This window comes from Apodemus sylvaticus, chromosome 17, assembly GCF_947179515.1.
Source record: "Apodemus sylvaticus chromosome 17, mApoSyl1.1, whole genome shotgun sequence".
In the NCBI taxonomy this organism is placed as follows: domain Eukaryota; kingdom Metazoa; phylum Chordata; class Mammalia; order Rodentia; family Muridae; genus Apodemus; species Apodemus sylvaticus.
Genome location: NC_067488.1, coordinates 62,131,662 through 62,159,335, shown reverse-complemented (window position 1 = coordinate 62,159,335; position 27,674 = coordinate 62,131,662). Strand labels below are relative to the sequence as shown.

At 42.7% G+C, this 27,674-nt stretch overlaps 1 protein-coding gene across 6 annotated transcripts in view; it reads right to left on the bottom strand.

The window, feature by feature from the left end:
- Pphln1 (periphilin 1) overlaps positions 1-27,674 on the bottom strand; it is a 90,232-nt gene that overhangs the window by 58,422 nt on the left and 4,136 nt on the right. For 4 of the 6 annotated variants that reach the window (XM_052161736.1, XM_052161737.1, XM_052161731.1 and 1 more), the window contains 3 exons: positions 22,530-22,621; positions 13,121-13,327; positions 9,969-10,030 (listed from right to left, as the gene is read on the bottom strand). In XM_052161736.1, coding sequence (XP_052017696.1) covers positions 9,969-10,030; positions 13,121-13,327; positions 22,530-22,601 — 341 coding nt within the window. In that variant the 5' untranslated portion in view covers positions 22,602-22,621. The remainder of the gene's footprint in view (positions 1-9,968; positions 10,031-13,120; positions 13,328-22,529; positions 22,622-27,674) is intronic. The other 2 variants (XM_052161734.1, XM_052161735.1) reach the window with 1 other exon arrangement.

The following is a 27,674-nucleotide window of genomic DNA, read 5'->3' as shown; positions in this document are numbered from 1 at the left end:
TTGCTGGCTCATGCCTATAATCCTAGCACTCAGGGGGCAGAAACAGGTGGATCTCTGTGAGCTTGAGGCCAGCCTGGTCTACATAGTTTCAGGAGAGCAGCCAGGGCTACAAAGTGCGATCCTGTCTCAATATAAACAAACAAACATGTACAGGTAAGCACACAGAATATATAACACAACCAACACGTTTAAAATGAAGTCTTGGGTTACACACACTTTTGAATGAATTAATGCCTGTTACTATGACAACGTGCATTGTTGGACTGAGGCCAGCATCTAGCTGCAGGAGAAACACTGAAGGCTCAAGGCAGTGAAGGCACAGAGGCCTACACTGGGGTTAGAAGCGTGGGAAGAAGAGCCAGCAGGACCCGCCCCCGGCACACCCACTAACATACACAGAGAAACTGATGCTGCTTCAGAGGCTCAGCTCCGTCTTGCACAGCACTGGGTGTTGAACCCAGGCCTTCGTACATGCTAGGCAAGAGCTCAACCACTGAGCACATCACCAACCCTCAAGAGCTCAGATTCTTCCCTGAATGACAAATTGTAGCTGTTAATGGTAGGTCAAAACAAACAGGCTGCGACAGATGAGGCCTTCCAGTCTGGCATTTCAACACAAACACAGCATAGCATAAGCACAAAGGTCAGCTTGCAGGAGCCAGGTCTCCTTGGACTATGTGGGTTTCAAGGACTGCACAGCCGTCATAGAGCTTGGTGAAGATGTTTTTACCCAAGGAGTCATTTCATTGGCCAGAGACCCACTCTCCCATGCATTTTATTAGCTAGGGAGAATTTTCAATGTAGAGAAAGGGCTGTCAGGGGAAGGAAAAAGGAGAGAGAAATGCATCTGGTGGACTATTTCAGGACCTCTTTCACCTCTCGTTGAATAGTATAAAAATTCAACTCCACACAGCATACTGGTTACTTTTCCAGTCCATGGCAACTTAAAAATGGAATTAAGGCTTCATGAATCATTTTAGGAAAACAGTTTGGTAAAAGTTAAACAGTTTTTAAGAATAAATGAACTGCGCTGGGCAGTGGTGGCACATACCTGTAATCCCAGCACTTGGGAGGCAGGGGAGCACTTCTGAGTTCGAGGCCAGCCTGGTCTACAGAGTGAGTTCCAGGACAGTCAGGGATACACAGTGAAATCCTGTCTCGAAAAAACCAAACCAAAACAAAACAAAAGAAAACAAAAAAGGAAAAAAAAGAATAAATGAACTGCAAATCTCAAATCTCTTCTGTTTCTAATGTGGAGCGGTGTGGACTAAGGGAGGCTACATCTGACCTATTATTCAATGCTACACAGAGAAACTATTAGAAGGTGGGGGTGGGGGGAAGGGAGAAAAGAAGAATGAAAAAGACAAAGAGAAAGATATGCCTAAACAACCATAAAAAAATATCAGAATACTATCTAAAAAGCAGTAAGTTGACCCTCCCAAAATACTAATTAGCATCTTCTCTTCATTTAGGAAAGGTTAGTAAAAAACAATAGAACATGACCGAGTCACAATGGTTATTTAGCTATATAAACGCAAATGTCCCAGAAGGGTAAAGACCCACCAAGGTGCCCAAGGACCCACGTCGACCACAGACGGAGGCCATGTGTTTGGCATCATAAACTGAGCCTAGTGGAATGTAATCCAGCATTCTAGAACAGAAGGAAGTGGAATTCTATGCTAACCTGGCCTACACAAAGAGGGCTGGAACTCGGGAAGTAGAAACGGAGAGAGGAAGAATAAAGGAGCGATGAGGGAGGAGGAAAAGGAGAGAAAGCACATGTAGGAGAGCACTCCACACACAGGGGAGAACTTGACACATTCTACTAGAGCTGGACCAAGCATTCAAACACATGAGCCTGTGGGGGTCATTCTCATTTTACCTATCAGTACCTGGTCTCCAACTTCTCAGGCACATAGACCATGTTTCCTGACCCTTCTCTGAAGGTAGGCGTGTAGTCCAGCTCTAGTACAGGTTAGTCTACCACAGTGCCTGGTCAATTCCCAGCAGCTCCTAACCCCAGTCAGAAGCATTTTGTCTTTGGGAGCGCAAACTACCTCAGTTACGGTTACCTCAGTAATCCGTGTGAGAATCTACCCCAGCAAATGAGCACAGGAGAGCAGCTGGAAGGAGTAAGCCCCCGCTGCCTCCGCATCTGCCGCCGCCTCCACGCCTCCACCCCTCCCCCGGTTACTAGGTGTGCTCATCCCCATCTCTCCCTTATTCACTTCCCTCTAAGTAGTGTTCCCTGTGGTTCTTTGCTGACCACACTTCACCAGTTATCCTTTTCTTACACTGGCTCTTCAGCCTTTCTCCATCCTTCCAACCTATGACCTATGCACAAGTCACAGACAACCTAAAGAAAAGGCCACCCAAAGGTCTCTTTAGCCACGGTTTACAATACTTTCCAACTCCTCTTACAGTATTTTAAACAAGTTATTCACCTAGCTAATCTACCTCTATCCTATTCACCTTCATGCAGACAAACTTAAGTGCACCATTAACCTGCATCCCTTAAGTTTCATTTGTAAGTTTCATCAGCAATTCCGATAATATTTCAGGTGTCCTACCATTCCAGGGTTCTGACCCTACTGAGGTTTATAATTATTCTCTACCAAACATTAACTAAGATGAAAACCAAAAAATGATCTATTGTAGATGAAGTTCAAATACACCAGTAAATGAGACACTGTACTATAAATACTTATGAAAAGTGTTTACAAGGATACAGAAACCCACCACATTTTTTTTGAAACCCACTACATTTATGCCACCACCTTACACTCTTGTTCCCTCATTTTATAATTCTTTAAATCTGTTACTTCATGTTTATTATAAAACTACGTTAACTAAAGTACAGGAAGTGACTGTCAGAAATCAACTTTGTTGTCTGAATCAGTAACACCTGGTAAAGCATAAGATGTTCCTTTAATAAAAAGCAAAAATGGAACCTAAAATATTTTGAATTTCATTTAAAAGTTGCTTTAAACAAAGAGAAACGTAACTGTAAGCACAGAAACCAAAGGAGCGGGTGTTAGCACACCTGACATAAATAATGAATGACCCATCTCTACCAAGGAGAGGGGGAAGGCAGGCAGGCAGGCAGGCACAGTAAGCAGAAGCCCTTAGGATGGTCTGATTGCATTGGTGACACTAGGCTGGGATAAAGATCAGTGGTAGCAAATTTGCTTAGCATATTTACAACCCTAAGCTCAGTTCCTAGCATTGCAAATAATGCTCTTAGAATCTCCGCTCACTGTACATCTTGCCAAAAACCAAGAGACCTAAAGAAAGACTAAGTTGTTACAAAGTAAAGAGGCCACCATAATGGCAACTTGTGAACCCACTACAATCTTTCTGTAGCACTAAGGCATCAATGGAGACTTAATAACCTCCAGCAGATGGATACAGGAGCCCTCTGAATTGTTCTAAGAACTTGTCTATAAATTTAAAACTTCAAATGTTCTTTTAATTTATTCCCACAATTCAAATAATCACTCTGTATACTCCAGTGGGTGGGTGGAAACTTACAGCAGACATGGTTTTCTTACATCTCAGAACACTATAAATACACATAACTAGCAATACCACTTGCTTGGTGTATAATGCAGTCAACTTTGTTCTAAAGCAACTGCTACTTTCTACTGCTACAATCTTCTGTGAACCTACCTGATAAGGATCTCAGCCAACAGCCAGACAGCCAGATGACAAGCAGTAAGAGCTATAGTTTCTGTGATTAAAACTTAAACACCCAGACAGGAAGGTGTGGATGCTCTGTTCCAAACTGCTTTCTTTTTCTGAAGAAAACTACTGTGTTATTTGTTAACTGTACATAACTAATGCTTGCTTACTATACATAATTTGTTTTCTATGTATTATGGAAATGTAGGCTACATGAATGCAGCACCTTTTTACTCTGAGAGGCTAAGAAGAATATCTGGCATAAAAGAAACATAATGAATGAAGATGGAATATACAATAAACTCCTTAACATAAAAACAGAATTTATCTTGTTTGAATGCTCGTGGACTAGTTAAGAAAACTTACTAATGATGATTGATGATAAATGAATTTTAAAATAGAATAGTATTAGAGACAACAGTGCTTGATAAGAAAATAATCAGAATATACCAAGAAGGACCGGACTAAAAGGCACCAGAATTAGGGGATATGGTTATAACAGTCACATAAAGGAAATTGCAAACATATTTACATTAAGAAGGAAGAAAAGAAAAAGAACATCTTAAGATGTTAAGAGTTAATTTTTTGTATTAATGAAAATACTCTTCAGGGCTCAGCAGTTAAGAGCACTGACTGCTCTTCCAGAGGTCCTGAGTTGAAATTCCAGCAATCACATGATGGCTCACAACCATCTATAATGAGATCTGACGCTCTCTTCTGGTGTGTCTGAAGACAGCTACAGTGTACTCATTTAAATGAAATAATTATTTTAGAAAAAGAAAATACTCTTCAGCTCTTTTTGTTTTTAAATCATATCAACATCTATGAAATTTAAAAGACTTGATCCCTTTAGTCCAGAAATTCTTCATCTGACAATAGGGAAACCAAAGTAATGTTTCAAAAAGATACTACACACTGAAATCTGCTACATACGACTGCTTTGACTGTAGACTGCTTTTGACTGAGTCTAGATGCTGCAGCACAGCAGACACACTGTGGACTACTATCTGAGCACTACCAAAGAAACAAACTCAAGGAAACATAAAATATCTCGAACAGTCTTTCACAAACAACTATTTTTCAAAAATGTAGTTAGTACATGGTGCAATCAAATTTAAAATCTAGGTATTTATGAATGAGGATAAAAAATACAAAATGCACATCAATCTGTTAACATGGCGATAGGGATTAGAAATTCATGTGACTTATAAATTAGGTTCTTTATAAAAATACTCTTGAATTTCATATGAGTGCCTGTACCCATGTATGTGCACCATGTGGTACCAGAAGCCAGCAAGGCCAAGATCAAAGCAAGTTCCCAGAACTGTGATTAAAGATAGCTCAGCTGCCAAAGTGGTGACTAAACCTCGGCCTTTGCAAAGGCAGCACGTGCTCTGAAAGGCCGAGCCATTTCTGCAGGGTCCATTAGTTTATCCATCTAATTTTTCATTCAAAACAGGGTATCGGCTAGAGAGAGGGTTCAGTATTACCTGTATGCTGAGTAAGAACCACGTTTAGTTCTGAACACCCAGGGCAGGAGGCTCAGAAGCAGCTCACAGCCTTCTGCAATTCTAACCTCAGAAGGATCTGATATCCTCTTCTAGCCTCTGAGCACTGCACAGGTAGAAACAAACACACACACACACACACACACACACACAAGGGTAGAAAGAACAGCAAAAATTTAAACAGGAACTGTTAATAAAAATGAAAAAGCTGGGTACTGGTGTCACACACCTTTAATCCCAGCACTTGGGAGGCGGAGGCGGAGGCAGAGGCAGGAGGTCAGGCAGGCATGGTCCACGGAATCCCAGGACAGCTAGGACTACACAAACAGTCTGGAAAAAAGAAAGAGAGAAAAAAGAAAAAGAAAACAGTAAAATCTAAGAACTGTTTATAAATCCCTATAATAAACGACTAACTGCTGGGCAGTGATGGCACACGCCTTTAATCTCAGCACTGGGGAGGCAGAGGCAGGTGGATTTCTGAATTCGAGGCCAGCCTGGTCTACAGAGTGGGATCCAGGACAGCCAAGGATACACAGACAAACCTTGTCTCGAAGAGCAAACAAACAAAAATCCACTAGCCAATCTATCACAAAAGCATATTTAATCTGCTTCACACTCCAGGTCATAATCAGAGACATTACTCGGACATAGTAAGCTTGGTATTTCTTGTTTCCAAACACTTGTCCCAACAATGTTAATCAAGTCTCTTCTTTCTGCTTGTATGCACAGCATACACGATTAGTATAAGCAGGGCATGCACCGTTGCCACAACTCTAACTTCTACCTGACTAGGCCTCCTCCTCGCCAGCTTCACTAATCCACACCACTATAGCTGTCCCCCACTCTGGCACAAAAGGTATTTTTACAGTATTCACACATTTTTTCAAGCTATTTTCCCCCACTTAACTCTTTATTCCTTCATATTATCTTTAGAACAACCAGTTTACCAACTTCCATTATTTTAAAAAAAAAATCTGAATTTTTTCCTTATAGAAACAATAACTTCACACCCTGATGCTGACAGAACTGACGTCTTCATGGCATGCTCCTCGGCCAGAATGCCATGTGACACCCCACTATCAGCCAGGACATTTCCTTTATCTCTCAATACCTTCCTTGTGCAAGTGTTTGCTTGTTTATGGTCCTGACAGCTGATTTATTATTTGCTAATTCTCTAGAACTCCAATGGCCAGTAGGTTTTCCTAGACTTTTGGCAGAAATGACCAATAAGTGGGAATACAGTGTAGACAAACCTTCTAACGCCACCGCTCAGAATAGCAAGCACAAGCTCAAATCCGTGGCCTTCTGCATGTGCAGTTGGCTATCCATTTTATACAGTCGCTGACTGAATGTCTACAAACTCATCCACTCACTGCACAGGATCCATATTATTTCTATTGCTTCTTTGGGGACAGACTCTGCTACAGATCTGAATGTTCTTGCAGCTCTGTCTGCCAAACTGTAAGACTCATCACCCACTGCTGCTGAGCAGTTTTATAGCTGGTCCAGAGACAATCATCTAGGTCACAGTGATCACAGCACCACTCTGAATTAGCTACTCATTCAAGAAAAGGAAAGAGAACCTGTGTGTTTCCTCTTCCTAGGTGAGGCTCTGGCTCTTGATAATGGGTTCCTTAGTCAAAGTACAGCCAACTGTGTGAACAGAGCTGTCATCTCTGCCTAGTGTATCACACTCTGGGATTTGGAGCAGATAACTGGTCCTCCCACACTGATCCCTCATCTGACTGAGAATAGCAACTGACTAGCTGGCATCAAATGGATTTTAGTATCTAATTCTGAACTCTATACAATTGTGGCAGTTTAGTCCTTGACATGGTAAAGGAAGGTCAGGAAAACTTGCACTGTCTCTTAGGGCTATCTCCCCCTCCTCCCTAGGACTCTGTAACATTACCGTTTGCTGTGGTTAATGGGACCCATGAGGATGAAGGTGAGGAAGGCTGGAAGGAGGGGTACCCCAGAAAGAGGGGGACCCCGGAGCCTGCAAAAGGTCTTAGAGCCCAACCCCATAATGTCTACTTCCAGGGTCCCTTCCATAATCCTATTGGGAGCTGTCTGTGTTTGTGCCCGCCACCATCAGTGGCTGCTACCTTGTGGTGTCTCCTGTCAGCTCCTTCTCCAATACAGGCTCCTCTTCTGCATCCTCACTACTTCCCTGTGTTTGTCTATTGTCTCCCTCCGTCTGCTGCTTTCCAGCCCTTTCCAGAACATACAATCCTTCGTCCATCCCATGGAATGACCAGGCCCTCATCCCCAGAACAATTCCGAGACTGGGGTTCTTTTCTCATACAATTCATGAGAGACAGTCAGCTTTTCTTACTGTGATAAACACAGAAGAGAACGTAACTTAAGGAAGGCAACATTGATTCTGGCGGCTTCCTGAAAGTCTTTACCTGTCTGAAAAACCAGTTATGTGGACAATACCATGGTCAGCTATCAGCTTAGCCAGAATCTAGGCCTTCTACCCTATAGCAGCACGAGTGCTGTAACAGTTGAGTACAGGAAAATTCAATGGTGGGATTAACAACCTTCTTGGGTACTAGTTACATAGGAAGAAGAAAACAGAATAAGAAAGCAAGATGATTTCTAAGATGATCTAAAGCATTTTCCCTATTATCCAAGTATTTGTCTTTTGGTTTTTTTTAAGTGCTGAAGATGGAACCCAGGGCCATTGGCATCGTCTAAGAAAGTATTCTTCTTGAGTCTAGAGAGGCTCGTAACTTAAGAGCACTTAATGCTCTTTGAGAAGGCCTGGGTTCAGTTCCCAGAACTCACATTCTGTAAGTCCAGTTGCAAGGGATCTGACTCCCTCTTCTGGCTTCTTGGGTATCAGGAACATACATACATACTACATACATACTACATACATACATACATACATACATAATACATATATATGCATGTTAAAGCTTGTTGTTTGCATATGTTGCAAAACATTCATACAACTAAAAACAAATCCTAAAGAAAGGAGGAGGAGGAGGAGGACAGAGGAGGATGGAAGTCTCCACTGAGTTGCAACCACAGACCACAGCTGTTTGCTTTCTCACAGCTCAGATCTCTTTGATTGGTCTCAACTTCTTCATATACATTTATTTGTTTTCTGGGAAAATTATAAACTTTTAAATGTCTCACTGTGCTTTTTTTTGTGAAAATTCTCACTGTAAACTTGGATATCAAGAGGCCAGCAATAAACACATCCCAATTCAAATACCAGGCTGCCTTCAAATCTTTCCAGCACATTAGTCTAGCATGATCAAATTCAGTCTAAGGTCGTGGTCAAGACGAGACACAAGGTTTGCTACAATGTAACATGAATGATTCACCTCTAGGGCAGTGACCGAGTAGCCTCAAGTGCAGCGGACTCTTTCCTACACACTTGGGGGATGCCTGGCTTCGGAGCTCTCAAGCGCTACTTGCAGCACATGAAGCTGTTTCCACAGCCATTTATCAATCCTTCCAACAAGACACTTCCACTGGCTTAGGAAGCACATAGCCACTGCAGCCCACCATCTCCTACAATCTGTGAGGTTCCCATCACTGTAACAAACAACTAAAAAACAGCAAATTAAGGGGTGACAATTTTAGAGCTTCCAGACCACAGTTTTAACTTTCGATCCATGGCTGGCTTGCTCTAAGTCTGCTGTGGAGAAAAGGAAAACCAGCAAGCTTTAACATTAGTTAAATGGAATTAACCACTTTACTTAGGCACTAATTACAGAGGAAGAAGAAAACAGATTAAGAAAGTCTCATCTGAGACAACAAAAAAACGTAAGGACTGATGTCTGCTTCTCTAATCCTGCGCACCCCTTCCTGTTTGTCTGGAAATGAGCACAGACAGCAAGCAACTGACTTGACTAGACCCCTGAAATCTTCATCGTCTGCTTAGCTCTGGGAAACGCTCCATTGGGGCAGAGATGAAAAGACCACCCAGGATAGTCACATAGACAAGATTATGTCTTACTTAGCAAGGCTGCCTACATAAGCTCTGAAGTATTTCTCATGGGCTGGGCCTCTGCAAGGATTTATTAGTTGGAGGCCTGAGCGGCACAGGAATGAAAGGGCTTCCCTTTTCCTCCAGGTGCCGAGAATTTGTTGTTGAGGAAGGGTGAGTAGCCTTAAACAGGGGAGGTAAAACATCACAGCAATGGGAGCATGTGTGGAAGACTCACTTCTGGGAGCTATGAAGACCCGTGACCCAGCTTCCACCCAATGTAGCACTGACAGCCGAGAGCTAAACTGTCACCTCGTCAGCCTACTGGGAGCATTTCCTAGTCAAATCACAGGTCCCAGGAACCTACACAGCGAAAGGAGATAAACAAACCTCCCGAAAGTTGTCCTTTGCCCTCACCACAGCACAGACATACCTTACCACACACAAATACAGATAAACACATACACACACACATACAAATAATCAACAATAATTGAAATACATAAATAAATAGACCACCAGAGAAAATGCCTTATAACAGAAGACACTTTGTAAGGCAACTTCTGGAGAAATAAAAAAAAAAAAAAAAAAAAAAAGTTTTACTTTCCAGTTAAGCAAAGCTACGCCTTGTAATTCAGACTTATTTTAAATTACATTATCAATTATAAAATGTCAACAAACGAGGAACATCAGGAACATCACAAAGGAAATAATGCTTGCTGCTTTCAAATAAAACCCGGATGAGGCCATTCAGCTGTGGATCTGATGTTATATTTCCACAGCACAAATGACAAGAGTCAAGAATCAAAGCTCTTATTTTAACTGCTTACCTGTAGTCAGGCTGCCGGCTTGTAGAATGATCATCTCTTGCCCATCTGTAGCCAGATTCATCCTGTAAAAAAAAAAATAATCGTTTGGGCTTTGGTCAGCCTATTTTGAATAGCCTCTGAGGTAAAATTACAGTGAGGGTAGTAAGATCACTTCTCTAGGGATGCCTGAGCTTCCAAAAGGAGTAAATAAAGATACGGGTCATCCATTTCAGCTACTAAAGACCAGTAAGAACCAGGCACCACTTACCTGTACTTCAACAACTGCATTATTCCCCCAGGAGACTCCATAGACTCACTGCTACAGACACATGAATAGACATGACAACGGATACTGCTGGCGAGTGCCGGCTCAGCCTTCTCACGTTCCCAGCTCTCTCGCCAACATTCACGTTCAAGGAGGAACTTAGTGCTCTTTCCCTTTTGCTTATTTTCTTTTCTCATTTACCACTCAATAAAGGCATAATTAGAAGCAATCTAGCAAGAATTATCTCTGACAAGCAATATTATGATATGTGACACAATTTTTAAATTAATCAAGTGAAGCACATTGTCTTTTAAGACTTCAACATAGGGGACTGGAGAGATGGCTCAGTGGTTAAGAGCACTGACTGCTCTCCCAGAGGTCCTGAGTTCAATTCCCAGAAACCACATGGTAGCTCAAAACCATCTCTTCTGGTGTGTCTGAAGAGAGGGACAGTATATTATTCACATACATAAAAAAATAAAATCTTAAAAAAAAAAAAAAAGACTCCGGCACAAAGAGACATTAAAAACCAACCACAGGGACTGAAGAGATGGCTCAGCAGTTAAGACTACTGACTGTTCTTCCCGAGGTCCTGAGTTCAAGGCCTGGAACTCACATGGTGACTCACAACCATCTGTAATGGGATCTGATGTGTGTATGTGAAGATAAAGCACTTATATATATATGAAAAAAATAAGAAAAAATCCAACCATATGGAGCTGGAGAGATGGCTCAGTGATTAAGACCACTTGCTTCTCTTGCAGAGAGCCTAGGTTTAATTCTCAGCACCCAGAGGTGGCACACAACCAGCTGTTAACTCCATGTCCAGGAGATTCAATGGCACCTTCCGGCCTCTACAGGGCCTGAACAGACAATGCAGATCCACATGCAGGAAAAACACCCATATAATAAAATATAGGCTTAGTATGGTAGCACATGCTTCTGATCTCAGTACTCCAGAGGCAGCAGCAGAGGCAGATCCTCTGTACCAGCCTGCTCTACATAGCAAGTTCCAGGACAGCAAGGGGTATAGAGAGACTCTGACTCAAGAAAAGTAAAAATAAATAAATAACACAACATGCAAATTATTTTCAGTAAGAGACTGATATCGCTAAAATATTATTTTTTATTTTCCCATTCAACATTACAAACCCAACACTTTTATAAATAAAATGTAACCATATTTTCTCAATTTTAAATATAATCAAGAGAATAAAAGCTCCATAGCTATAATTTAAAAAAAAAAAAAACAAAAAACACCACTTGATCCATTAAGTAGTTTCTGTAAGTAAATTCAAGATAAAAATCAGTGTTCTAAAAGTTCTAAGGACCGCAGGTGTGGCAGTTGCTTATGTAAAGAGAAAAAGTTACTAATGCCTAAGAACAAACAAGTTTGTGTTAACATGGTTTTGTTTTGCGTGTTGAGAATTGAGACGAAGGTTTCCTAACAGGCAGGGCAAGACCTCTCACAGCTGACCCGAGGGAGCGCAGAGAACCCGGGAGAATGAAAGGGCTCCTGTGCTCGACTGAAACCTCACTGTCAGCTCTCAGACCACACTCGTGTTCATGTGAAACACCAGCCAGTGAAAACAAAACTCCTCAACCGCACACAGGAGTTCTCAGGAAATGACAAGAGATGCCTGTGCTGCAACTAAATCCTTTCTCCCTGGAAGACGGATCCAACAGTAACCCAGTACCCCTAAGACAGAAATGCTTCCTTCCCAGCGTCTAGAGCCTCCCTAAGGGAATAGCACGGCACTATAAATAAGCACAATGAAAGGCACCACTGTGAGGAAGGACGCTGTGGCACAGCAAACTTCAGCCGCAGTCACCAGAAACCACTACTCATCACATTAGAACCATCAGAGTCGCAACTGAACAACCACGAGAACTGGAGGTCCCTACAAACTGACCTCAGGAATCACTTACCTCTATCTCTTCTACTGCCAACATGAGGCCAAACAGTATAGTGCTTAAATATGCTACTGGTTACCGTGTTGTAAATTATAGAGAAGGAGAAAAAGAAACAGAAGTATAAAAGAAGAATACAGTAATTTGTAAGCTAGAACATAAAAAAGTAATAAATTATGAAAACTTCCAATACCTTCTAGGTTATCAAGAACACGTTAAATCCAAGTGCTAACATTCTAAGTGTTTACTATCTAAAACATGGCTTTACTACCCTGTTCTCACATAGTAAAGCTCTTTAAAGCAAATAGACCTTAAGAATGTAAACCAAGAGTGAGACAGTCAGCTAAAGCCCACCTCACCACAGTGGTTTCCGTTTCCATGTCCGAACACAGCAATTATACACACACAGTGACAAGTGTTGACGCTGGCTCACCGCTGACTATCGGGTGTGAGTCTGCAAATCCCTGAATTTAAGGTAAAAAGGTAAATACAGCAAAGGCTGGGTCGGCAGCTCAGTAGAGCACTTACCTAGCGTAGGAGGCCATGGCCTTTCTGCCCAGCACCACACAGAGCCAATGACACTGGAAGGAGTGATGTCACTCAGAACCATCTAGGATTCTTACTCACTATCCCGCAACACAGACCCTGGACTACTAGTGCCCTCTGGAGCTACAGTCAGCCGCCAACAGCATCTAACAGGAAGGGTAGCCAAGCTCTGAAATCCAGGCACTCCAGCACCCAGGAGCCTGAGACAGGACAGCAAGCACCAGGCAGGCGGCACCTACAGTGAGGCCCTAGTGCAAAAGGGGAGGGGGTAGGGGAGGGGGGCTGCAAATAAAACCAGGCCAAGCAACACAACAGAACAAGGCATGAGGCTCTACTTGCACCTGAACACAAGCACCATGATTCCACTTCAGAGGCCTGCACATAAACTTCAGTTACATGGATTTTAAACTTGAAAGAAAGAACAATTAGTACACGGGGGAAATTTACATACTCCTCTGTGAGACGGGCCGCTTCTTCGATCATGAGAAAAACTGCGGCCCTCGTCACACACTCGGCAATCAACATGACTGTAATATCTACTGTAGCCTCCTTCATCAGGGCTGGCTAGCAGAGGCGGTCTCTTGTCTAGCAGAGGTGGTCTCTTGTCTAGCAGAGGTGGTCTCTTTGGCACAACATTAACTACTCTATGGTAGCCATCCTAAAACAGACAAAAAGAAATATAGAGACATCACTAATTTCTCTATTTGGTTTTGAAAAAGTTTCTTATAAGCACAGGAGTTCTTAACTATAATTCAACAGAGTAAATGCAAACCAACAAAAAACGCACCAATGAAAAATTTGACTATAACAAATAGTAACAGCTTCATATAGATTCATGGAAATAAAATGTTTCAATGAAAAACGACTTGGAACATTCACAATAACACACAACAATACAAGATGGCAATCATAAGAAAGGGGGGTGCTGGAGCACCTGCTGCTTTCTCAGAAGATCTAGTTTTGGTTCCCAGTACCTAGATGGTGGCTCAAACTGTCTATAAAATCCAGAAGAGGGAATGAGACACCCTCTTCTGGCCCCTGTGGGTACTGTATCCACAGGCTGCACATACATGCAAGAAAAACATTGTACACATAAAATTAAAGCAAATCTAGATAACAGAGTGTACGTAAAATAAGTCATTTTAACAAGCACTGCTGCATACAATAAGGTCACAGCAGTGCTGTTCTTAATGACAATGAGGATAGCACACTGTCTGATCTACTCTGTTTATTCTGTTTAGAATAGACACACAGGGATGAGTAGATACTGAACTAGAAAGAGCAAAAGGAAACATTCTGCGATTTTCCAGAAGCTCCAGAGAGATATTTTTAGCTTTGTACATTTGGACACAAAGTATAAAAGCTGGTCTAAACTTACATTCTTGATGATTTGACATATTTAGTAATTTGTTAGGGTCTGCAGAGACAGCCCAGTAGTAAAAGGTACTGATCTTTTACAGTGTCCAGTCAATTTCAGCACATGGTAGTTCACAGAGTCACAAGTTTTAAAACTCTACTGTGAAACATATTTTCATTTTAGAAAATAAAAACATCAACTAAATGGTTGAATAATTTGATAAACAATTCTATATTATACTTTCCACACAAATATTAAGTCTCATAATTAACTGGATACAAATGAAATCATTTAGGATATTTATTTCAAAGTATTTCTTGAGATTAGGCTGGCTTATAGTTGTAGATCAGGGATTAGCATTCATAAGGCCCTACATTAATCCCTGAAATGAAAACCACCAATCTCCTAATGTATCATTAAATATATGTGAATTTGTTTTAGCACAAAAACATGGTGGTTTTTATTTTTAGTGTGTTAATTAATGTATGGTGGAAGAGGCCATGATCTGTATGTAGAGGTCAGAGGAGAACTCAAGTCAGTTCTCCAAATCCACCTTGTAGTTCCTGGAGATGGATCCCAGGTGGTCAGGTTTGGAAGCAAGTACGTTCACCCACTGAGTCACTGTGCCATCCTATTGAAAATGTTTTGTTTAAAATTAAATTATGTAAGGTCCTTCCTTACACATCTTTATCCTTTAGAGACATAACAAATGTTTATTTATATTTGAAACATGAATAGTCGATTTACTTCAAAATACCCTCCAAAATACCCTCCTTCAGTGATCAAGAACACAGGCTGCTATCCTAGAGATCCTGAGTCCAGTTCCCAGCACCTACAAAGTAGTTCTCAACAGTGTGTATGTAACTCTTGTCCCAGGGGCTCTGACACCCTCTTCTGATCTTCTTAAGCACCAGCATGCACACATGGTCACAGACACAAATGAAGACAAAACACTAATACACAAAAAAGTTTTAAATGAGATAGAACAACCTTATTGTTGAAGGAAGAGAGGAAAACAGAATAGTAAAATACAACTAACTAAAAGCAGATAATTGCTGCTTTCCTGGCACATACTTTGGGAGTCGCTATCTTACCTACTTTTAAATACTTGATTTTTTTTTTCTTTATAAAGAGCCAAATACAAGTCAAGCATGGTTAGGCATGCCTCTAATCCCTTATTTTTTGATGTATATTATAAAATATTCTATAATACACACACGCACACACACACACACACACACAAAACACAGTGGTTCAGAGGGACATTGGACAGCATATTAAAATATTCTAGGATGGACCTACCCTCCATATATATTTATAGAACTTTGCCAAAACCTTACAGTTTTTTTTTCCTGGCAAGAGTCACAAAAGGATAAAGGCCTCAAATCTGTCAGTCAAGAATTAAAGTATGCTATGTGCACCCTCCTATAGATCCCTTTGTGACACCTAGTCGATCTCACCCATTCGCAGACTTCCCACACCCTCCTCTAGGATCTAGCCTGGTGAGTACCCTGACCTCTTCCGCACTTTTTTTGTAATTTACCAAATTTAGCTAGGCCCTATATCGTAGACTGGCCTTCCCTGCCTTCACTGCAGAGATAAATAGGCCAGCATCCCCCTCCTAGCCAATCCCCAAATAACTATACACTTCCACATCACATCTAACCTTCCCACCAGACCTATCAACCTCCATAGTCCAGCTGGAACGGGAAACATGCCGCATACCAATCCAGTGCCCTCTGCCCACCTGTCTACATTCTAGCCAAGAGACAGTGAAACCTCTAGACCCACGCCACCATAGCGTCAGCGTCCTCTTCTCCCTAGCCCTCCTTGCTCCTTCAATAACAGCCCTAAAACGCTATGTGGAGACAAAGAAAGCCCACATGCCCAGATCTCAGAGAATACTAACAATGTGAAACATCAAGACAGTATCTTCTCTCCAGAGCTGACCAGTTCTGTAGAAAGGCTTACCTACGGACCCCAGTACACTGAAATTAGAACAGTCATAAAACACCTACAAGAACTCAAGGACTTTCAAGAAGATACAAACAACTCAGTGATATCCCGGAGAAAGAGCTTAAGAGGAATAAACACCTGAGTGTTGCAAGAAACAATAGCTGCATTTGTAATTTCTATGGTGAAACACTTTCCTGCAAATTTCAATGTGTCCATTAAAATCAGGCATGAATATAAAATTACTTTCACAAGGCAGATGACTGTAAGCACTCTTTAACTCTCAGGAGGCTGAAGAAGGAAGAAGAAACTTGTTTTTCCTGAACAGAAATCAACCCATCAGGAAGAGCTACCTATGACTTTGTCATTAACAGAAATCACTGCTATATTCACATCGGGGTGGGAGTTAGAATAAGGCATCCTTGGTTGCAGGCATTTGAATGCTTTGCCTCCAGTTGGTGGTGCTTTTTGGGAAGGCTTAAAAGGCGTGACCTTATTGGAAGAGGTTGTCACTAGAGTAAGTTTTCAGAGTTTAAAAGACTGCCATTTGAGGACTGTTTTCTTCTCTCTGCTCTGTCCTTGCAATTAAAGACTTAGCTCTCAGCTTGCTATTCCAGCCACCATGCCTGCCAACTTCACCATTATTGAGCTTAGATACTTCTGGTACTATAAGCCGAAACAAACCCTTCCTTGTGTAAATTACCTCAGCCATGGGGTTTTATCAGAGAAACCAAACCTGTGTGGACAGGTTATGGCCATTGTCCTCATATCTGCATCATTATATTCACCACCAACCCTACCAAACCCCTCCCAGGAGGAGCTCTTGTTATTAGCCACCTAGTGCTATAGCTTAAGCCTCCTGTAGGGGTCATCTCTTGTATAGTGTGTGGAAGCATCACGTGTGTGATGATTTGTATATGATTGGCCCAGGAAGTGACCCTATTAGGAGGTGTAGCCTTGGTGGGGTAGGTGTGTCACTCTGGGTGTGGGCTTAAGACCCTCACCCTAGTTGCCTGGAAGTCAGTCTTCCACCAGCAGCCTTTGATGAAGATGTAGCACTTTCAGCTCCTCCTGCACCATGCCTGCCTGGATGCTGCCATGTTTCTGCATTGATGACAATGGACTGAACCTCTGAGCCAGTAAGCCAGCCCCAATTAAATGCTGTCTTTTACAAAACTTGCATTCCTCATGGTGTCTGTTCACAGCAGTAAAACCCTAACTAAGACAGAAGTTGGTACCAGGAATGGGGTATTGCTGTGATAGGTACGACCATGCTTTCCTTTGAAGACTGTGGATTTTGGGACTTTGGATTTGGAAATCCATGAAATGCTTTAAGTAGTGCTTAATGGGCCAGCCTAGAAGGAACATGGAAGACAGTGGTGCTGAGGGTCATTTGAACTGTGTAGGCCTGATGGCCCAAGAGGTTTCAGTGGAGAAGAACTTTAATATGTGGCTGAGAGACTCTTTTTGTGATGTTTTGGTGAAGAACAGGGCTGCTTTTTGCCATTGTCTGAAGAGACTGCCTAGGGGTAAGGTAAAGAGACTTATAAAGTGAATCTATAAAGGAAGTCTCAAAAAAAGCCCAACAAAGACTTTGTTGTCTGGTTAAGTCTGATGAAGAGAATTTTGAACAAACATAGCAAGCAGAGAAAGGAAAAGTACAAAATACATAGTTTGAGTATTAAAGGGACTCGAGGAAGTGAAATGGGGCTGAATTCAAGGATATTAAATTGAATTAAGGGAGTGGTGACCTGGGGGAAGATTCCACCCAGCTAAATTTAGGTCTAGGCTTGGTAATACAAGCCTTTAATCCCAGGAGACAAAGATAAGCAGATCTCTAAGTTCAAAAAGCCAGCCTAGAACAGAACAAATTCTAGGTGAAGAAAAACTTAAATACAGGCTTGCTGGACCACACCTTTCATCCCAGTGCTTAGGAGACAGGCATGCAGATCTCTTGAGTACAAAGTCAGTCTATGGAGCAAGATTCAGGACAGTCAATTTAGGCAGTGAAGGAGCTGGGGAAAAGGAAGCTAGTGATAATGTAATAGAACAAGGGGGCCAATGTTCCAGCTCCTGCATGGAGCAGAACTCAGCAGCTTCGGCCATGTGTCTCTGGCTTTATATGCAAGAGGAGAAGGAGACTACTGGGACAATTGATGCTGGTTAGCTGGAGCTAAGAAATTAGTGGTAATTAAGAAAAGACCAGCATCACTGAGGTGAAATCTTCTGGGAAGTGCTTTCTGAGAGCACAAAGAAGCTGTACCACCTCATGCTGCAGCTGCACTTGGTAACATGTAAGAATCATCCAGGTGGTACTGGTTTTGAAGGCATGAAGGCATCATGAAGAGCAGCTGAAGCTTGGTACTGTGAGACACCATGGAAGGCCATTGGTGAAAGTGCACCCTCAATTGTAACTGACAGCCCAGGACTGAAGGGGTCATACAAAGGAGTTGAGGCTTGGTACCGTGAAGAGAGCCTATGAGAGGCTTTGGTGAAGCATAGTTGCAGTGGAAGACCCTAGCATATTGGAGATGCCAGTACCATGGGATGACCACCAAGAACAGCAGTGGCAGTGGAGTGGATCAACCTGAACTTAGAGTGCCACAGAGGGCTGAGCAGGAGAAGTGACACCAGCTCTTTGGAGAGGCACAGAAGATCATGTGTGGATCTCAGACACTGGAACAAGAAGCTGAGAAGCTGAAACTGACCTGGGGACCCCAAGATGTTAAAGATGCAGGAGCCACAGGATGCTTGCCAAGGAAAGCTGCTAACAGGGAGTGGAACACGCCCAGGAGACAGAACCTTGTTGCAGTCAACAAAGATGAAAAAGGAGTTGGATATCTGAAAACTGCTTTGCCATCAGACATGGAGATGCAGAGTTTGGACTTTTCTCAGATGGTTTCCTGTCTTCCTTGGGGGATTACACTTACATGAATGAATCTCAGAAGAGACCTTCAACTTTGGACTCTTAAACATTGTAGAAAGCTGGATGGTGGTGGCGCACACCTTTAATCCCAGCACTTGGGAGGCAGAGGCAGACGGATTTCTGAGTTCAAGGCCAGGCTGGTCTACAGAGTAAGTTCCAGGTCAGCCAGAGCTATACAGAGAAACCCTGTCTCAAAAAAAAAAAAAACCAAATCCAAAATAAATAAATAAATAAATACATAAATACATAAATACACTGTTGAGACTGCTATAGATTACAAGGACTTCTGAAGTTGGACTAAATGTATTTCACATTATGCTATGTTTAAGTATGGCCCTCATAGACTCATGTTTGAACAAGCCTATGGCGGCCAGGGAGTGGAATGTGATGGTTTGTATATGATTGGCCCAGGAAGTGACCCTATTAGGAGGTGTGGCCTTGGTGGAGTAGGTGTGTCACTCTGGGTGTGGGCTTAAGATCCTCACCCTAGTTGCCTGGAAGTCAGTCTTTCACCAGCAGCCTTCAGATGAAGATGTAACACTCTCAGCTCCTCCTGCATTGATGACAATGGACTGAACCTCTCTCTGAGCCTGTAAGCCAGCACCAATTAAATGTTGTCTTTTACAAAACTTGCATTGGTCATGATGTCTGTTCACAGCATAAAACCCTAACTAAGACAACGTGTCAATCAATGAAAGCCTATGGCCTAAGGAAAGGTAGACTAGGAAGTGGGATCTCTAGCAGAGAGAGAGGAGAGAGAGGAACCATAGGAAAGAGTCAAGCATGGGGAGATCCCACACCCAAGCTCAGAGGCAGTAGGACTTGGGAGAGGTGACAAACCACATGGCAGACATAGACTAGAGTAAACAAGTTATGACGAGTTACAAGCTAGTTGGCAAACAGACCTAGCTTATGGCCTAGCTATTTATTCATAACAAGGTTCTGAGTCACTATTTTAGAACTGGGGCCTGGGTGAAGAAGACTGAAAGCAATTATAGTTACAGTCTCCCATTAATGCATTAGGTTTTACATGCTGTGATAAAACACATAATGCCTAGTACCTAAAAGGAAGCCTTCATGTCACTGGGAACATGTTTTCAAAGACGGTGGCACCTACCACCTGCCCTTTCCCCCCTTTTCTTTTCTGAAGTGTTTGGGACAGTCCAGGTGACCAGGAATGTTAGGCTAGCACGAACTGCGTGACATCCTCTGCCCTTCCATTCTAATTCTGACTTACACTCTGTGGCCACTCAACACACTTATGAACTATGCGTCCATTCTAGGAACTCCGTGCTCCAAAATACCAATTGCCTATCCTTCTACCAAAGGAAAGGCCTTAGACCTCAAGCCATTATCCTCCTTCCCTACCCCCATTTCTTTTAAACCACTTCCCCTCTCACCATACATTACCTCAATGATCCTAAGTCAGATTCTTCAATATCAGCCTGGGCCAGTCATGCATCTTGCAATCTTAAATCAATACAATCTGCTTTTTACATCCATAAATTAAGCTCAGTTAAAACACACACACACACAAAATCTTTCACATCAATGCCTAGCTGGTAAAATCAAATTTCTATTCAAGAGCTACATTCGTGATGGAAAACATTGGGGGGGGGAGGGGCTGGAAAGATGGCTCAGCAGTTAAAAGCACTGGCTGCTCTTCCAGAGGTCCTGGGTTCAATTCCCAGCAACCACACAGTGGCTCACAACCATCTGTAATGGGATCAGATGTCCTCTTCTGGTGTGCCTGGAGACAGCTATAATATATTCATATATAGAAAATAAATAAACCTTTAAAGAAAAACATCTTTGGAAAGTATCCCACAGCTATATGACACTTAACATGCATTATTTTTTAATCTTTCTATGCAAATCATAAAATAATTTATCAGTTTAAAAAAAATTAGAAAGTCTCTAAAACAACCTGGAAAGCAATAACATATAATTACTGAGTAGGCCCTTCCTAATTTAATGGGCTTCCTCATTTGTTTACTTTTCCTTTCTACCTTAAATCATTTTCTATCAATCAAAGATGACCCTGCTCATCTAAGTGAGGTACAGGAACAAGTAATATACTGCCAGCTAGGCCTGGCTGTGCAGTCCTATGAGCTACCTGAAAGGCTGAGGCAGGAGGATCACAGGGGCAAGGTCCGCAAAGGTCTCAGGACTGAGTTTAAAATAAAACTAGGTAATTTAGTAAGACTTAATCTCAAAATAAGAAATGAAACAAAGGGGGTGTGGTCAGTGGATCAGTGGTCAAATACTTGCCCAGTGTGAGAAAAGCCCTAGATTCAATCCCCAGTTTTACCACCACACACAAATCCTTAACACTATTTAAAAAAAAAAAATGGGGGGCTGAAGAGATGGGTCAGTGGCTAAGAGTCCTGAGTTCAATTCCCAGCAACCACACGGTGGCTCACAATCATTTATAATGAGATCCGATGCCCTCTTCCAGTGTATCTGAAGACAACTACAGTAATATTTACATATAATAAATAATTAAATCTTCAAAAAAAATTTTGACTAGTAAACAAATATTTATGCCCTTTGTGGTAGACAGAACATGCACATAACATTCACCCAATGTTCACGATGAGTCTGGGTGAAGACTAAGGGCTTTGTGACCTGCAAACCTCCCCATGGTTCTCCATGTACACCTCCAGGGAGATTATGTGCAGTCACTTAATAAATGCTGAGCTTCTGCTACATACAGGATTAGACAGAGCTCCAGGTTCAGTAACTGAAGTTATCAAGAACATGAAGAGTGTAGCTCAGAAGCCCCAGCTCTCAGGCTCCTGTGTCCCTCGAGCCATCAGCACTCTGCTTACCTGGAGGCTGCCTGCTTGACCAATCTCAGGCAAAGGAGAAGTGCTAACCAGGGTATCCACATGCTTCCGCCCCAGAAAGCCTCCAGTAAGAAGAAGTGCTAACCAGGGTATCCACATGCTTCCGCCCCAGAAAGCCTCCTATAAAGTGACATCTCTGAGTAGACTGTCATATTAATTTATAACTTTTTAATTTTAATATAATTTTTGCTGTTGTAGACTGGACTAGAGCTTGCTATGCAAACCAAGCTTGCCTTGAATTCAGAGACCCACCTGCCTCTGCCTCCCAAGTGCTGAAATTACTTCCCAAAGGACACCATGCCAGGCTCAATTTGTAAACATTAAGGTGACAAAGTTTCAGCAACAGAAGCAGGTGTTCAGGGAAGTGGGAAGGGGTAGATGGAAGAATAGGGGGACGGAAGAGGGCTTATGGGACTTGCGGGGAGTGGGGACCCAGAAAAGGGCAAATCATTTGCAATGTAAATAAAAATAAATAAAAAATAAATTAAAAAAAAAAAAGAAGCAGGTGTTCAACAGTTCTTTGTTATCGCATAGTATAACATTAACAAAAATTTTCCTCCACCAACTAAATTCAATTCAAAATCTTTTTCCTAGAAACCTAAGTATTAAATACAGATTTTGCTTTTCACTTAAATAAATTACTGTGCATTTTCTGGCTTTTAAAAGCTGAGTTTGGTCTGTCTTTCCAGCCAGGCTGGTAAACTGATACTGGAAGATGCTGGAGAAGGCACAGTGACAGCAAGCTGTGAGCTCTCCTCCTCGCGCTGTGACTTACACTGGCATGGCTCCGGGGTGGCACTCGTTCTCTCGGGAGTCGTTCGTAGTCATAGCGTCCCTCAGACCACATTTCATCTCTTGTGGAAGCCACTAAAAAGAAACAAACAATTCTAGGTTTTCTTTGTCAGCAAGGAAGAGACAATAAAGAAGCAAATGGCTGCCGAGACCCCCAGGAAGGTGAGCGAGGAGGGAGGAAAGCAACGTGTCCCTGACTAGCTCCATAAACATGGATACCTGCACACGCAGTCCTACCTTCCTTCTAGTTCAAATGGTATTTAAAGGTCAGTAAAACTTCACACCAATCATCCTATAAACCACAGTTTCTTCATTGCCAATCCATTTTAAACAAAAAAGATAGCATTTGGTGAAGTTTGAAAAGCAGGCCAGCATGGCTACTCCAGTCAAGGCTGACCTAAATTTATGATCTAGCCAAAGCTGGCCTGGAAATGGCAGTCTTGTCTCAGCCATTCAGAGTTCTCAAATTACAGGTATATCCCAGCATGCAATGCTGCAGCTTGACTCTGTGAGGTCCTTGTTTAAATTCTGTATTAATGTATTTGTCAAGCTTGCATGCACATCCATATCTCAGCATGTGTGTCAAAGTCAGAGGACAAGCCAGGAGACCGATGTTCTATCCTGGGGTAGCAGAGCTCAAATCTGGGCAGGCATCAATCTTGGTGGAAGTGGCTCTGCTGACCAGGCCATCTCACAAGCCCTCTGGTTCTGGTTTGGTTTTTCTGGCCTTAAACAATTAACCGTCCTGCCATGGCATTCCAAGTGGCGAGTTATAGTAGTATACTTTAACAATATTAAAAGATGTTCTGAATATATCATATTAAAAAATTCTGATGAGGGGCTGGAGAGATGGCTCAGTGATTAAGAGCACCGACTGCTCTTCAAGAGGTCCTGAGTTTAAATCCCACCAACATGGTAGCTCACAACCATCTGTAATGGGCATCCAATGGCATCTTCTGGTGTGTCTGAAGACAGTGACAGTGGACCCACATATATGAAATAAATATGGCCAGAGCAAAAGGGCCAGGGGAAAAAAAAAATCTGATAAACTGGTGTGTCACACACCTTTAATCTCAGCACTCAGGAGGTAGAGGCAGGAAGATCTCTTGGGTCTGAGGCCAGCCTGGTCTAGAGAATGAGAGAATAAGAGAGTCAGAGCTACACAGAGAATCTCAAAACAGGAAGAGAAGGGAGGGAGAGGGGAGAGGGGGAGAGGGAGAAGGAGGAAGAGGGAAAAATGTTTCTAGGTCAGCTTAGACTACAAGAAACCCTAAATGAACAACTAAGCATAACAATGTAAAATGATGGAGAGGAGGAAAAGGAAGGAGACTTATAATGGAAAAGGGTTAAATCTGACAAGGATAAAAAAACCTAAAGTGGGCCCTGGGTTACAGGCATGTCTTAGCTACCCGGGAGGACTGTTTAACCCCAAAAGTTAGCAAGAGAAGCTGTCTCAAAAGGGGGAAGAGTACATGCTGGCTAGTTCTATGTCAAGTTCACACAAGCCAGAATTACAAGGAAGGAACTTCAATTGAGAAAATGCCCCCAAAAGATCCATTTGTTGGGCATCTTCGTGGAAGGCCCCAGAATAATGTGGGTGGGGCCATCCCTTGGGCTGTTTGTTGGTCCTGGGTTCTACAGGAAAGCAGGCTGAGCCTTCCAATGTGGAGCAAGCCAATAAGCAGTACTCCATGGCCTCTCAGCAGCTCCTGCTTCCAGGTTCCTGATTTTCTTCCTTGATGGACTTCAGTGATGGGCTACAATGTGGAAGCATGGGCCAAATAAACCCTTTCCTCCCCAACTTGTTTGGCCATGATGCTCATGACAGAACAGTAACCAGAGCTAAGCAGAGGGTAGGAAGGGGTGTGCAAGTGCTGTAAGTCTTAGCACTTCACGGGAAATCCAAAGGCTAGCAGAGGGCTCTCCACAAACACCGCGCTCTCAGGGGCAGCACAGACTTGCCAGGAAGTCACACTCCCACACCGCAGAATGGAGATTATATTTCCAGGTTGTTCCGGATCCAGTTTGGAGAATAGGTTATCTCAAATCTCAGAGTCACAGTGAGATCTGCTAAAGCACCAAGAACTGTAAGACAGGGAGGGGTCTCTAACCACGCTGAGTCCTGGGATTAGGTTGCCCTTTTTTTAAATTCAGTTTGACACTCCCATTTCATACATGCAACTCAGCTATATTCCTTGTTCAAGCTGGATGTTGAATTAAATTATCACAAAAAGAAAGAGGCACTAAAGGAGGAGGATGAAAGCACAACAGAAAATAGGTTAAAATTCCTTTCAATTCAAATAGTACCCTGCAGTTTTAGAAACATTCTAAAGGACAATAATCTTTTCGCTCATGTATTGCGTATGACATTATTTGGGTTTAAGAAATCAATCTATCCCACAACCAATCAATGACACTGCCTCATGCCTAAGTGATTCTCTCCCATTATAGGAGTCTCAAAGTACTCCAGGGCCTACAAAAGGGACGGCTCAGTGGCTGTAAGCTCACGTCACTCAAGCAGGAGGAGTTTGGATCCTACCATTCACATAAAAGCCCACTGTGGGGAGAGCTTTGGTTTCTTTTAAAACCCGGTTATGTTTTTGTTTTAATCCAAGGTGTGGGTTGTCCACAGCTGTTAACTATAATTGTCAAGTGCTATAGAAGGGGCGTGAATTTTACCAGCTGCAAACAATTTAATTCTGGGGACTATGAAGCAGGTATAAATGTCAGGGCCCCAAGAGACCCAGGGTGCTCCAAAGAAGGCAGCCATGGTTGCTCCCCCTCCATGCTCCCAGTTGCTGTTGCTTATCAAGTGGTCATGAACAAACAAGTTGGAGATATCCTAACTATCAAGATTGGACTTACCCATGGACCCCGGGCAACCATAATCAGCAGGAAGAAGCCTGAAGAATTCTATGGCCCCTTTCCCCTCTAACCTTCTTTCTTTCCTATCTAGTGTTGGGGCGGGGGTTGGAAGGGATTAGGAGTGGAATAAGGGTTGGAAGGGAGGTAGAGATATGAGAACCCAATAAAATAGTAAAAGAAAAGGGGGGGGGGAAGGGCTGGAGCGATGGCTCAGCAGTTAAGAGCACTGGCTGTTCTTCTAAAGGTCCTGAGTTCAATTTCCAGCAACTACATGGTGGCTCACAACCATCTATAATGGGATCTGATGCCCTCTCCTGGTGTCTGAAGACAGCTACAGTATACTCTCTCTATATATATAAATCTTTACCCCCCCCCCCCCAAAAAAAAGCCAACAGCCCACTGTGACTCAGCCTGTAGAACCAGGGTCTGAAGGGACAGGCAGAGGACCACTGGAGGGCCTCCAGGTTCAGTAGGAGACCTATGTTAAAGGAACAGGCTGAGGGGATACCAGAGAACAACACATTCCTCTAGTCTTTGCATGCCCAAGCATACACATCACACACACACACACACACACACAGAAAACTTTTTTTTAATTTTTTTTCTTTTAAAGATCTATTTATTTCATTTATATGAGTACACTGTAGCTGTCTTCAGACACACCAGAAGAGGGCATGCAATCCCATTACAGATGGTTGTGAGCCACCATGTGGTTTCTGGGATTTGAATTCAGGACCTCTGGAAGAGCAGTCAGTGCTCTTAACCACTGAGCCATCTCTCCAGCCCCACTTTTTTTAATTTTTAAAAGTACTCTAGACTAATTCTCTGCATCACAACAAAGCAGAGAACAGAATTAGAATTCAACATGAAAAATGCAAACTTCCTTTAGAAGTGTGCCAATAATTGATTCTAAAATGTAATAATCTCACTCTTATGCAATAATCAATCCAGGATATAAGAAATATAGCCTGTGGGTCCGAGTCCAGAAGGAAGATAAGCTCTCCTTAAAGCACTGCATTGAGATACCTTATTTGCTGAGAGCTATGACTGAGAGCTGGCATTGTTAGTGAAAGTTACAGGAATTTGATAAAACAAACTCAGTTAATGACCTTGTGTTCAACCAGACATGCTTTCAATCCAAAATCAAAAGGATACAATCCTTTTCATGTTATCCAAACTGCTTTTCCCACAGTTTAGGAAACAAAGTAACTGCATTATGATCTAGACAGCTCTCAATCACCTTCAAGCTTTCTCACCTCTTCCTGCATATTCCTTTCATCTTTATTCTCACCTTGGATATTCTGGTAGCCAACTAGTTGGTGAAGAGACAAGTCCCAGTCAAGCTCACATTCTGCATGAGCAGTGGGCACTCGCACTGGCAGTAGTTCCCTTAGAAAGGGCTCTGGACATCTCAGTAGCCCCTTTAGCGTTCACCTGAGGATTTTAATGTCACTCAACTATATCCTGCGGGCTTGGTTCACACTACTAATCCTCTCAAGTATGGTATGACTTACATGCAATGCACACTGCCCCCTTAGCTAGGGTTACTACTGCTGATGTCTCCATAGCCTGTAGTGCATTATCTTAAATTAGTAAATCTTGAGGGAGAGCCTAGCACGTTGTGGGTGGGGCCGTGCCCAGCTGGTTCTATAAGAAAACAGGCTGAGCAAGTCATGGGGAGCAAGCCAGTGAGCAGCACTCCTCCAAGGCCTCTGCAACAGCTCCTGTCTCCAGGCCCTTCCTTGCTTGAGTGCCTATCCAGATTTCCTTCAGAGATAGTGATGTGGTAGAGCAAGTTAATCCCCAACCCAACCCCCATTCCCAATGCTTTGGTCTGGGTATTTTATCACGACAACAGTAGCCCTAAGAAAGACTCCACATCGCTATTCTAGAAACAGGAGGTAGAGAACCACTATGATGTTCATTAAGTCAACAATCTGCACAAAGACTGTGATCAGTAATCCTACCAAATTTACCGTGTTAAGAAAACAGTCCCTCCCAGTACTCAGAAGGCAGAAGCAGGAGGAACTCTGTGAACTTGAGCCTAGTGTACAGAGTTCCAGGTCAGCTGAGCTGTTCAACAGTAAACCCTGTCGAGAAGGGGGAGGGGAGCCGGGGGAAAGGGGAGCGGGAGGGGGAGAAAGAGAGAGAAGAGAGTCAGAGAGGAGAGAGAGGAGAGGGAGGGAGAGGAAAGGAAGGGAAGGAAGGAAGGAAGGAAGGAGGGAGGGAGGGAGGGAGGGAGGGAGGGAGGGAGGCGATAGGG